This window comes from Phyllobates terribilis, unplaced genomic scaffold (assembly GCF_046119375.1).
Source record: "Phyllobates terribilis strain yellow unplaced genomic scaffold, ASM4611937v1 Scaffold_1__5_contigs__length_1240528914, whole genome shotgun sequence".
In the NCBI taxonomy this organism is placed as follows: domain Eukaryota; kingdom Metazoa; phylum Chordata; class Amphibia; order Anura; family Dendrobatidae; genus Phyllobates; species Phyllobates terribilis.
In genome coordinates, this window is record NW_027362761.1 from 529,342,384 (window position 1) to 529,356,800 (window position 14,417).

A 14,417-nucleotide genomic window follows, 5' to 3' on the forward strand; every position below is an offset into this window, starting at 1 on the left:
ATTTTATTTTATTGCAGGAGATCGTTGGCTTCAGCTGAAATGGGCGTGATGGTAAGTATGGTTTAACTTAGAACAATAAAGAATTGTGTGTTTATTTCAATTAAAGGACTTTATTCTGGGTGTTGTGGGGTTTTTTTTAACTTTGACTATGGGGTTAGTAATGGGGGTGTCTTATAGACGCCTCTCCATTACTAACCTGAGCTTGACGTCAGCTGGCATTATAAGCTGACATCAACCCCAGCCCTATCACCCCACTGCCACCGCTACAGGGCAGTGGGAAGAGCGAGGCTAAGTGCCAGAATTGGCGCATCCTATGGATGCGCCATTTCTGGGGCGGCTGACGGCTGGTGTTTCTAGCCTGGGAGGGGGCCAATATTCATGGCACCCTTCCTGGGCTATTAATATCAGCCCCCAGCTGTCTGCCTAGCCTTTGCTAGCTATTAAAATAGGGGGGACCCCACGTAATTTTTTTGGGGGATCCCCCATTTTAATATCTAGTAAAGGCTAGGTATTCAGCTGGGGGCTGATATTAGTAGCCTGGGAAGCTCCATGGGTATTACCCCCATCCCAGGCTTTAAACATCTGCCCCAGCCGTCTGCTTAACCTCCGCTAGAGACTAAAATTACGGGGAACCCCACGCCAATTTTTTTTTTAATAAATCCTTTATTTTAACACTAAATGACAAGTACAGTAATCAACACTATCACTGTACTTCTTAATATATGTGACTGACATGTTTCTATGTATCTAATCTATGTGTGATGCTCTATTCTTTCTGTTCTAAATTGTCGGCTACTGATGCTGAATTGCTGGCCGGCTTTTTTAAAGAGAGTGTCTTCTGAGCAGTTTGTCAGCTTTTGGACACCTTTGAAGGTGTTTTCTATGTGTTTTTATTTGCCTGCCATTTGTTTTAACGGTGTTCGACGTTGTTCGACAGTGTTCTAAAGTGTTCGACGAACAGTTCCACGAACATCCCGGTGTTCGACGAACCGAACCCGAACACTACAGGGGTGGCTCAACACTAGTCATGTCCAATGAACTCGGCTCACCTCATGCACGTCACTGACAGCGTGGGAAAATTCTCCTGCTCTTGCCGTGAGCGCAGGAGAATTCTCTCACGCTGGGATGGCATTCTGATGACAGGCTGGATCTCAGCTGAGCGCTGCCATCCAGCTTGTCTTCCTTCAGAGACACTGCAGAGCGCAGGCATTATGGGAACTTCCGATTCCGGTATTCGATATTCTAAAAGTATCGGAACTCAGTATCGGAACTCTGATACCGCGAATATCGGTCTATACCCCATATTTCAGTATCGGAATGCTCAACACTATTTAAGACCGATTTGACTGAGATTATGAATCCTTCCTTTAGCTTAGTTCTCTCAAGAGCATCGTCCCATTTCTCTCCCCCTGAGCGAAGTTTCATACCATTTACTTAGGCCTCCTGGCCTGTAATACGGACCTCATCTTACTGCTCACCCGAGCGATGTTTCATCTCTTTAATTAGGCCTTCTGGTCTTGCTCGGTTAATAACCTCATACTTCTGCTCACCAGGGCGATGTTTTGTCTCTTTGACTAGGCCCCCTAGCCTGGGTTAAGGACCTCGTCCTCCCCTTTGTCTCCACTAGGCCCCCTGCCTGAAATCCGGAATCTTGCTGCCACTTGCTCTTTGCTTTCCTACAGAACTTACTATCCGATATATAGTGGTCTTCCTCTTCACACTCAATATTGTTTCTATGCAAGTCGGCAAGCAGCCAGACCATAGGTCTGTTACTTCTCAAGTACTATCTCTATATAAACAGTATCCGGAAACTGTCTGTTTGTGCCATGTAACTTCTCCCATCAAAAGCTGCTCCCAGTGGTTAACTCTGTCTGCAGCTAACTGTTGCTGGGCAGAAAATTAATAAATCAACATTCAAAACATAGTAATGCATTATGGTGTATATAACCACAAGATCTTCAAAGGGGAGTTTGGGCAGCTTTATTACTTCTAGATCACTTGTGCTGTAACTTTATGCATCAGTTGTCTTATCAGAAAGAAAAACATAAAAATATTACTAAAAATGGGGGAAAATGTGGGTTATATTTTATCTTCTGAATTTCATCATGGCAGCAGTGTTACGATCTTCATGTGTTTCATCTGTTCTATTTTTTCCCAGTTTTAACCAGACAGCTGTAAAATATAACAAGGACAAGTTCACCGTTACTGTGACGTTAAGGAACAACTGGGACAGCGCATATAACCCTACTGTAACCATGAAATACTCCCCAAATATTATACATTCTGCAATAGAGGTAAACTGTGCAGATCATACTTTACAGCAGAAATGAATCTATACAATTCCTCATTCACATCCACCTCTGTATCTTTATAGTGTTCAGAGCTCCATGCTGCCGACAGTCACCACTAGAGGGAGCATGTGAGCCTAGTGCATACAGTTTTATCATTGATTACATTGTAAAACAGTAGGCAGTAAACTCATAAGCTCCTACTAGTGGTGACTGCAGGCAGCATGGTGTCTTTAAAATCTATGTCTATATCCTATTTTTAACACAAATCTAAAAGTGCAGCCTAGTTCTTGATATCTTAAACTGCAGTTTTAGCTAAAAACTGTACTGAGAAAGTGATCATCTCTGCCTCCTTCACCCTTAAGCAGACAGGGGATGGTGTCTGAGAATGGGGGAGAGAAGAAGGGAAAGTCACTCTGTGAGTATGGATCTTATCTAGAACTGCAGTACAAATCAGCTGCTAAGACAGAATGAACTAGGCTGATAAGTAATCTCTTTCAGCATGGTGTTAAAGCACCACTCCGGCGTTTTCTTTGCTAATTTGATTACCAGATTGGTATTACTAATGTATGTTCCCTGCCCTTAATAATATACTTATCAGCCGCCGTCTTCTGCTCTTCCGGCGCTGCGCCGTTCCCTTTCCACCATCTACCGACTGACCGGAAGTCAACGCTAACAGTCGCATGCTCTCAATATAAGTCTATGAGAGCTTCCTTCTGGTTGTCATAGACTCACTTTGAGAAGTGACTTCTGGTCCGCCCAGCAAACACTGGGCTACTCACATCTAGCAAAAGACGACTGGAGGAGCACTGAGAACAGAAGAAGACAGTGGCTGGATTGGTGCTTTAACAGAAGGAAGCAAAATAAGGTAATAGAGTCTATATAAAAAAAAAAATCATAACTTTATTAAGGCTGATCAATAATTAAATAAAAAATGTAGCTACTCTTTAATTAAACACTAAATAAAGCAATATCACCCCCTAGTGGAGATATAGTAAAACTACTAGAATTCGATTCTCATAGTATACCTATTACATGGCAATGGCCCATTGCAAACAAATATTTTTAAAGGAAATCTGTCAGCAGGTTTTTGCTACCTCATCTGAAAGCAGCATACTGTAGGCAAAGAGACCCTGAATCCAACGATGTATCACTTAGTTTACTGGGTGCAGCAGTTGTGACACAATCAGAGTTTTTAGATGTAGTATATAGTACAGCTCAGAAAGCTAACGACACCCACACCACAGCTTTCTGTATACATTATCTATTGACAGTGAGCTGCTAATCAGAGGAGGGGGCGTGGCGAACCACTTGGTATCAAGGAGCTAGTATGGGCAGTGATAATCTCCTGGTGATAAAACATTCATTGTATGAAAATAACAGCACACAGCCTAATAAGTGACATATCGCTGAAATCTGTGTCTCAACCCCTACATCATGCTGTCCTCAGATTACATACCAAAAACCTGCTGACAGATTCACTTGAAGTGAAATTTATGTGAAATAAACTTTCATGGTCAAAGAGTAATAGAAAGAGTTTTACATGAAAATACAAAAAGTTGTGTTGATTTGGCTGCCAAAAAATTACACCAGTTTTCAAACCTGTTGAGGTGAAATAAATAAAATGGTTTTCAAGGGTGGACATTCATGTGGTCTTTATCTTTATTTTATCAAACATGTTGGAGACGTGATTTGATTACTAAGATAGAAGTGTTACAGGTTCTCCTCCAGCACTTGTTAGTGTCGCCTGCACAGCTCTCCTGTTCTCAGTATGGCCGCTGGTGGAGGAGCAGTGACCAGACCTGTCCATCAGCCTCCTCCAATTGGAAAAGTGCTTTCGTATGTGAAGTGTTTTGCTATTGGAAGAATTAAAAAGAAGCTAGAGAGCAAAAACAGGGCAATAGGGTCTTATCCGGGAGCAAATAAAGAACATTTAAAAATGGTATGATCAACTGATTTAGTTGTGTATACACAACATTTTCATGACATATAGATCCAACTGCCGCAGGCCCAATGGGTCATCTGACCAAAGAAACACAGGAAAAGAAGATTAGTGGATGGTCTGCGTTGATGGTCCAAGTCCAAGCAAGTGGTAATGGCGGATTCCTTATTTAGTCAACGCGTTTTGAAGTACTACCGACTGCCCTGATGAAGAAGTCTGTAGTACTTCGAAACACATCACCAGCAGCGCGGATCATCCACAAATCTGATTTTTCTGTGTTGCTATTGGAGGAGGCTGATGTACAGACATTTAGTGGTCAGGAGAGCTGTGCAGTCTATGAGGATGGCGGCACTAACAAGTGCAGGAGGAGAACCTGTCACACCTATATAATAGTAAGTGCAACAAAATCATGTACACAATACAATTGGTAAAATAAATATAAAGTAGAAAACCCCTTTAAAGGGCTTGTTATATCCGCTGAGTAAGTACTCAAAGAAGTGTAGAAAATCATATTCACAAGTAGCGCACTGAGGAGCCATTGACTATAATGGTCAGATGTAGTATTATTATGCTTATGTTTGATGGTCTTTATAAAAGACTTTTTCAGAAGTTTTATTCTGCCAAGTGAATAGCTTTCATAAAGCTGGCCTAACATAAGCATAGTTGTACTACGTCTGTCCAGTACAGTCTATGGCTCCACGAGCAGCACCTTTACATTTTTTGCAGATGCCCAGATCGTACTGTGAACAGCCCATAAAATATATGACGGGATATGACACTACATAGCTATCAAACTAAGTTAAAGGGGCTGTCTGAGCATTTCACTAAAGTCTGCAGTCAATGTTACTGCAGACTTTTGAATCCTCATATTATACATAGGTGCCATCGGTGAGAACGAGCAGTCATGTGACCACAAGTATGAGACATGCATACTTCTAGCCACTTTCCAACTAGACTCCATGCATGTCTAGTCGGAATGTGGCCAGGAATATCCATATCATACCAGAGAATCCTCACAGCACATGCTGCGTACGATATGAGATCTGCAGTCACATAGAGCGACTTTAGTGATGAGCCTGGATAACCCCTTTAAGCTAACAAATAACTAAAATAAATGAAATTTTACTAGTTTCCAAAAAAAAAAACTATAGAATTTGAATTTACTGGTGTTTTTCGAGAAAAAATGTCTAAAAATTTGTATTATGTAAAATATGTAATCATGGTCTCTTTTCTTTATAATAGGATAAGCCAAAAGTGAGTTGTGAGTTAGATACAGAGTTTGTTTGTAAAGTTGGATACCCTTTTCTAAAGAGGGAGGAATCGGTAAGTTATAGTTAATCACAATCTACTATGTATACAGGCCAATACACCAAAGCCATCATGTACTGGCGAGGCGGTGGGGAGAGCTGGAGGGAGTGACAGATTCCTGAATTGTTTGGTCTAGAATGCACAAGTATATATTTTGGATCTTAGGTAGTCAGATCTGCCTTGATTAGATGCTTCCCCTTACACATAACTACTATATTTTCCGAGGACAGGTCTGCTTTAAGCTTGCTCAATCGAAAGAATTTAGCTTGTTTTATACAAACTATAGGCGTTAGTCACCTTCGACTTGGGGAAAAAATATTCTTTACATGTTAGTGATACTATAAAATTTCAGTCTGCAATCTTCATTCTGTCATTCATTTTCAGACCCCTGATATGCAGTTTGTAACCTGATCCAAAGTTTCAGATTTTTCTTCTCTTGTTGGAGTGTCCCTCCCAGTAATATAGGTTGGATGTGAGCTGTGTTTGGGCTACTATCTTTATTAGCCCATATATCAGAACAGCTTCTATCCTGCACTTTCTTATCATTTATGCACTTTTCTCCTTATTTGTAGCATGTTTTCTCTGTCCTCTCTGAGTCTGTAGATACTTTCTCCCTTCTCCAAGCTATAAAAATCTATATACAACCCCCTCCGTGCTATCTCTAACACTAAGAGGAAGGAGGGGAGAGCAGAGAGTCTTCAGGAGCAGGCGTTCTGATGGATTTATAGCATATTTGTATATCAGTGTCCTAGATAATGGAGATACAGACATCTTCACAGGTATAATGGTAGAATTTTTTTACAGAAGACTATTTAGAAAATAGCTTTACTTTGCATTTAGGAAGCAAATGAAGAATACAAAAGTGAACATTGAAAAAAGTACGTTAGGTATATTTTATTTTGTCAAACCTATCGAGTAAATCCGTTCAGCATTGTCTACGCTGCAACAAATAAAGATATACTTGATGAATCGGATAGAAATTTGCTAAAAATAAACACTTTATCGTAGAAAAAAAGTGGACTTCAAGGATACGGTTTTCTTTTTTTTTTTATAATGAAAAAAACATTCATAATACAATAGAAAAAAACTTCATAGGACTTTTCTGGCATCGCTGTATTTCAGTAAATATTATACAGAAAAAAATAAAATAAAACATACAGTATCTCCTCCGGGGAATAGAGCTAACATGTCTGCCTAGCTGATGCTGATGTTATTTCAATCCTGGGTATAATGGTACGACAGAGAGGCACTATTATACCAGATAGGGAACCTGTACATTGCTTAATCGATATCATGCTATATCTAATCTAATGGATTTATTTTTTCTCTTTTTTAAGATCACCTTTATGGTCACTTTCCAGTTCAACCTCTCTCATCTTCTGGATACAGTGTCTATATTTATGATTGCAGTAAGGTACGGTATCAATACCATGACCCTAATCTCATACAGGCTACTTACATGCCTTCTTGAATTCTGTTTCCACACGGCACACTTGGGTGAATATTTTTTGGCTCTATACCTTTAGCTGATGTTCTTTATGATTTTATTTTGATTTTTGACTTTGGTGCTTAAAGGAGTTGTCAGGTTTAGAAAACCCATTTTCATAAATCCTATTGGAGAATTCTGGGTCATTAGATGGGGGGGGTCCTCGCTTAATCTCTTGGTCAAAGTTGTCATGTCCTGACACTGACAGATATCCCATCAATATATTAGTATGAACTGACACTGTATAATACTTTATTTTCCTCTGTAAAAATGTAATTATTCTTTCTTCACCGCCCAATGGTATGAAATTCTTGGGGGCACATGTGGTATCAACATGCTCACTGCACCCCTAGATGAATTCATTGAGATGTGCAGTTTCTAAAACGTGGTCTCTTATGAGGAGTTCTGGCACCTTCAGGTCTCTGCTAATGTGACATGGCACCGTCAAACCAGCCCAGCAAAATCTGAACTCCAATATGGTGCTTCTTCCTTACTGAGCATGGCACTGTGCCTCAAAAGTAGTTTTCAATCACAAATGGTCAGAAGAAATTGAACAAAAACTTTTGGGTCCATTTTCTCCTGCTGTCCTTGTGAAAATAAAAATATTGTGGACTAAAACAACATTTTTGGGGGAAAAATATATTTTTTCATTTTCACAGACCAACGTTGTAAAATTCGGTGAAGCACCTGTGGGATCAGGGTGCTCACCACACATCGAAAGAAATTCCTTGAGTGGTCTAGTAATTTCCAAAATGGGGTCACTTGTGGGGATTTTCCACTGTTTAGGCACATCAGGGGCTCTCCAAACACGATATGACACCCGCAGACCATTCCATCAAAGTCTGCGTTCCAAAATGTCACTCCTTCCTTTCTGAGCCCTGCTGTGCGCCCAAACAATAGCTTTCCCCCACATATGGGCTATCTTTGTACTCAAAAGAAATTGCATAACAAATCTTGGGGTCTATTTTTTCCTGTCAACCTTATGAAAATGCAAAATTTTGGGCTAAAAAACATTTTTGTGGGAAAAATCTGAAAATTTTATATTTACGACTTAATGTTATAAACTTCTGTGAAGCATCTGGGGGTTCAAGGTGCTCACCACACATCTAGATAAGTTCCCTGAGGGGTCTAGTTTACAAAATGGTGTCACATGTTGGTTTCCACTGTTTAGGCCAGGCTTGTCCAAAGTCCGGCCCGCGGGCCATTTGCGGCCCGCGGTCCGGACTAATAAGGCCCCCAGGTATCCAGCAGCATGTACCTTGCGGCCGCTGCCGCTCTCGTCGCCACCGCCGCTCTCGTCGCCACCGCCGCTCAGTACTCCGGCGCAGGGAGAAGAGCCGAAATCTCGGACATCGCGAGATTTCGGCTTTCCTTCTCCCTGCGCCGGAGTACTGAGCGGCGGCAACCGGCCAGCCAAGATCTCGCGACGTGCGAGATCTCCAGCCCCCAGGGGTTGTAAGACTTTCAGAGGTCAGATAGGCTGAAGACCTCAGCTTAGTTGTGTAAAATTATATAAATAATATATATATTAAGTTATATATAAGTCCCTGCGCCACCTTACACCTCCAGAAAGGTTAGGCCAGCAGGGCTCTCACACAAGCTTGTGGTAGCAAGCTGTCATACCCTTCATTAACCCCTGACTGCCTGTCACTGTGCTATAATTCCATTATCTGATGTGCGACTGTTGCACAGCTTGCTATTCTCTGCCTGTGTTATAAAGCATATAGCAGTATCTTATTTTTGCTGTTCCACCCTCTGCGCCTTTTAATCTCTCCCCTTCTGGCCAATTTTTATAATGGCAACTACAAATATGAAACGAAAAGTTGACAGTGAGGGCCGCCGCTTCCAGGACAAGTGGAAAGTAGAATATTTTTTCACTGAAATAAAGAATCACTGTGTTTGTCTGATATGCCAAGAGACCGTTGCTGTTTATAAAGAATTTAATGTCAAGCGACACTATCAGACGAGACATAGCACATACGACAAGCTAACAGGGCACGACCGAAGTGAAAAGTATAAGCAACTTGAAGCTGTTTTATTGTCACAACAGCGATTTTTTACAAGAGCCCGTGAGTCAAATGAAAATGCCACAAAGGCGAGCTATGAGGTGGCAGCGTTAATTGCTAAAAATTGCAAATCTTTTGCAGAGGGTGACTTTATCAAAGAATGTGTTATGAAAATGGTAGAGAATGTCTGTCCCGAGAAGAAGCAAGAGTTTTCCAACATTTGCCTGGCTCGTAACACTGTAGCACGGAGAATTGAAGAAATTTCATCGGATATTAAGAGACAGTTAATGTCAAAAGGAGCTGATTTTGACTTCTTTTCAATAGCCTGTGATGAAAGCACGGACCTATCTGACACGGCTCAGTTGCTGATTTTTTTAAGAGGGGTGGACGATGAAATGAATGTGACTGAAGAGCTACTTGACCTCCAGAGCCTCAAGGATCAAACAAGAGGGAAAGATTTATTTGATTCTGTTAGTTCTGCCATAGATGACATGAAACTGCCTTGGAACAAAGTTACTGGGATTATTACTGATGGGGCACCTGCCATGACTGGTGAACGAAGTGGATTATCAACCCTAATCTGTAACAAGGTGAGCGAAGAAGGAGGCAAAGCTATTAAACTTCATTGCATCATTCATCAACAAGTTCTCTGTGCTAAACATCTCCAATATGATCATGTTATGAAACCGGTACTAAAGACCATTAATTTTATCCGCTCTAAAGCCCTGTGCCACCGCCAGTTTAAACAGTTTCTACTGGATATCCAGGCTGAATATGAAGATGTTTCATATCATAACGATGTAAGATGGCTCAGTCGGGGGTCTGCACTGCAACGTTTCTACTCTCTCAGAAAGGAAATAGGAGAATTCTTGGAAACAAAGGGACAAACGATGCGAGAACTATCTGATCCAATTTGGCTGGCTGATTTGGGGTTTCTAGTCGACCTAACAAAGCATCTGAATGTACTGAACATGAATCTTCAGGGCAAAGATGCAGCGGTGAACCAACTTTATTCACACCTCAAAGCCTTTGGAACAAAGCTGCAACTTTTCCTAAGGCAGTTGTCACAAACACCGCCCAATACCATCCATTTTTCAGCGCTACAGGAAATAATTAACAGTTTTCCACAGGATGATATCCATGCGCAAATAAGCAGGTATGCAGCAGACATCACATCTCTGGCTGGGGAGTTTCAACGGCGCTTTCAAGATTTTGCAGCTATTGAAAAGGAGATCAGCATTTTCTCCTCTCCATTCTCTGTTGACCCCGACAATGCTCCTGATCAGTTGCAGCTCGAGCTCATTGAGCTACATTGTGACAGCGAGTTACGCAGTCGTCATCAACAGCTCTCTCTTGTTAACTTTTACCGCCAACTGGATAAGAGCCGGTTTCAAGAGATTCGAACATTGGCTAAGAAAACCCTGAGCTTGTTTGGCTCAACATATTTGTGTGAGAAGACATTCTCTGTTATGAACTTTAACAAGAACCGCGTGAGGACAAGACTAAGTGACTCTCACCTGCGTGACATTTTGCACATCAAAACCACGGCCATTGAACCAGACCTAGTCTATGTGCTGCAGTCCAGATCCCAGTTTCACCCTTCACATTAGTGCAGGCTAGTTTCTTTTTTTTAATTGAGATTAATATGTTGTAAAATCTCAATTAATGTCAGTTGGATAGACAGTTATATATTTGAACACATGTATACTTGCTGTTATGTTCCTGTTCACATTTTTTGAACTTATAAGTTGACAGACAACCTTACATTACTTTGTGTAATGTACTTTAAAATGTTCCTGAGATATCTCAGTTTCCTGTTTTTATTATATTAAAGGGGTTGTCCAAGTTCAGAACCCAGACATACCCCCTTTTTCACCCAGGCAGCCCCCCTGCCATGGGCATCAAAGCATCTCATGCTCCGATGTGCTCCCTTGCCCTGTGCTATTTACAATGACACACTGCCGGTAGGAGGCTTCACCGGCTCTAATGTGCAGGCTTTAGCGCTGCTCTAGCTGGTTTACTGGTGATAAAGCCCGCCCATCAGTGCCGGTGACGTCACTGGGCTTTCTGCCAGCCCCGTGGAGAGCCGGGTATGTCACTAGAACTCCAGAAAATGCCTTTCCTCTGCGCAATTTAGTGCAGGGCAAAAGTAGGACATTGGAGCATAAACTGCTTCGATGCTCAAGTCGGGGAGGGGCTTCCTGGGTGAGAATGGGGGTATGTCTGGGTTAACCCCTTTAAGGCAGATTGATTAAACACCTGTTTAGATTTGTCATCCAAGTCACAAAATAAAAAGTATGCTGTTTTCAATAAACTTTGCAAAAAAAGTTTATTTGCATTCATTTTAATGGTCCAAAGAATGTCAAGCAAAATGATCGGCCCTCGCACATGTTCACTTCATCAAATTTGGCACTCTTAGAAAAAAGTTTGGACACCCCTGGTTTAGGCAAATGGTGCTCCTTCCCTTCCGAGCCCTGCTGTGCACCCAAACAGTGGTTTTCCCCAACATATGGGGTGTCGCCGTGCTCAGGAGAAATTGCACAACAAATTTTGGGGTCCATTTTTTCCTGTTACTCTTACAAAAATAAAAAAAAGATTGGGTCTAAAATAATTTTTTTGTGAAAAAAAGTTAAATGTTCATTGTTTTCTTTCACATTCCAAAAATTCCTGTGAAGAACCTGAAGGGTTAATAAGCTTCTTGTGGTTTTGAGCACTTTGAGGGGTGAATTTTTTAGAATGGTGTCACTTTTGGGTATTTTCTGTCATAAATTCCCCTCAAACTCACTTCAAATGTAATGTGATCCTTATAAAAATGGTTTTGTAAATTTTGTTGGAAAAATTAGAAATCACTCGTCAACTTTTAACCCTTATAACTTCCTAACAAAAAAAATGTTGGTTCCAAAATTGTGCTGATGTAAAGTAGACATGTGGGAAATGTTATTTATTAACTGTTTTGCGTGACATGTCTCTCTGAATGAAGGGCATGAAAATTCAAAGTTTGAAAATTGCAAAATTTTCAAAATTTTTGTCAAATTTCAGATTTTTTCACAAATAAACCCTAGTCATATTAAATAAATGTTTCTACTATCATGAAGTACAATATGTCATGAAAAAAAACAAACGCAGAATCAGTGGGATCTGTTGCAGCATTTCTGAGTTATTACCTCATAAATTGACACTGGTCAGAATTGTAAAAATTGGCCTGGTCATTAATGTGCAAGCAGCCTTCAGGGGTAAAGGAGTTAAAGGGGTTTTCCAACAAGCAAAAGTTCATTTTAATCAATAGATCTTGGAATAATAATAATTTTCACAATTGGATGTGTTTAAATAAAATGTTCCTGTGCTGAGATAATCTTATAAATGTGCCCCTGCTCTGTACTGTGTAATGGCTGTGTCTGACCGTACAGGGACATGGTCTGATCATACCACAGCTCCTGGGCAGGGGAGGAAGCAAAAGAGTATACAGACAGGACAGCATGGGATCACAACTGATTCTTTTTGTAAGATAAAACATTTCACTGCCTATTTTTAAACAATGTTTTACTTCAAATAAATAATTATTTGCGATCCCATGCTGTAATGTCTGTATACTTTGTTTCTCCCAGAACCCAAGAGCTGTGGTATGATCAGACCATGTTCTTGCACGGTCAGACACAGCCATTACACAGTACACAGCAGGGGCACATTTATAAGATTATCTCAGCACAGGAACATTTTATTTAAACACATCCAATTGTGGAAATTATTATTATTCTAAGATCTTTTGATTAAAATCAACTTTAAAATGAACTTTTGTTCATGGGAAAACCCCCTTTAAGTCATATGATCCGGTGTGAGTGTGCGTTTTAGTTCTCATCTGTTCTACCACGACGCGATTGCAGGGTACTGATGAGTTGAAATGGCAGTCAAGAGCCAATGCTCTGTAATTTGCCATGTGATGGGATACCTGAGTTTTCTTTCTGTATGCCTCCAAGGGAGAGAAGGAGGTAGAGGACCTTATAAGGATGGAGTATTACAGTTCTGTTCCATTCAGAGTTTAATATAGCGCAAAATATGGTCTTACCCGGACAGAGGACGATAGGTGTAGGGATGTGCTCAACCGGCATGGTTGTGGAACAACAACACCATAGAAAGCTCAGAAAACTGTCTGCTACAGATCAAAGGATACATACAAGGAGAGAAAAACCATCGAGGATGGATCTTTAACTGCGATGCTGAACATACCATAAGATGAAAAAGGAAATCCAGGAGGCAACGTGTGGAGAACTGCTGCTTCATCAGGACAAAACCACATGAAAAAGTTGGTGACCTTTCATGTGGAAGCTCCATCCTCCATGGTTTTTCGCTCCATTCAGAGTTTATACACAGCTTTCATACTCATGTGCACGATTTCTTAGTTGGCAGTAATGAGAGATGACAGATCAAATAGGGAAACTATAGTACAGACCTAAAGTTTGGACACACCTTCTCATTTAAAGACTTTTCTGTATTTTCATGACTATGAAAATTGTACTGGGATATTGACTGGGAAACAGAAACCTGTAGATCTCAGAAAGGAAAAAGGTTCTTGACAAATATTAAGGATAATTATCTCTCCCAACTAGTGCAGGAACCAACGAGAGGGAAGGCCGTGTTGGACTTAATATTGACTAATAGGCCTGATAGAATAACTGAGGTACAGATAGGGGGGCACCTAGGTAATAGCGACCATAATATTATCGACTTCAAAATGCCCTTCAGTAGGGTTATCAATAAGGGAACAACAAAAACATTAAACTTTAGGAGGGCGAAGTTTGATCAGCTGAAAGAAAGCCTTCAACTTATTGACTGGGACAAAGTTCTTAATCAATGGAATACGAATAGTAAATGGGAAACCTTCAAAAGAATTCTGAATACTCAGTGCGAGAGGTATATACCGTATGGGAATAAAAGGGCCAGAAATAAGAGGAAACCAATATGGTTGAACAAGAACATAAAAGGGGCGTTAAATAGCAAAAAAGAGGCATTCAAGAGATTAAAACAGGAAAACAGTAAGGAGGCACTAATGTGTTACAAGGAAAAAACGAGAACCTGTAAAAAACAAATAAAAATAGCGAAGGAGGAAACAGAGAGACGTATTGCTAGGGAAAGTAGATCAAATCCCAAACTGTTCTTTACATATATAAATAGTAAAAGGATTAGATCGGATAATATTGGACCGATAAAAAGTGAGGAAGGCAAAATCATAGAGAAAGATGAGGATAAAGCTAATCTATTAAATAATTTTTTTTCGACAACTTTCACAAAGGAAATCGAACTAACAGGAGAAATGAGAAGTGACAAGCTTAATCCTCCACTAAGTATGACAAATCTAACCCAAGCTGGGGTACAGAAACGCCTCAGTAACA

General features: G+C 40.6%; 1 protein-coding gene across 1 annotated transcript in view; it reads left to right on the forward strand.

The window, feature by feature from the left end:
- Window positions 1–14,417, forward strand: part of ITGA1 (integrin subunit alpha 1) — a 254,281-nt gene that overhangs the window by 206,185 nt on the left and 33,679 nt on the right. The window contains exons 20-22 of the mRNA XM_073680314.1: window positions 2,159–2,294; window positions 5,473–5,553; window positions 6,876–6,952. Of these exons, the coding sequence (XP_073536415.1) occupies window positions 2,159–2,294; window positions 5,473–5,553; window positions 6,876–6,952 (294 nt within the window). The remainder of the gene's footprint in view (window positions 1–2,158; window positions 2,295–5,472; window positions 5,554–6,875; window positions 6,953–14,417) is intronic.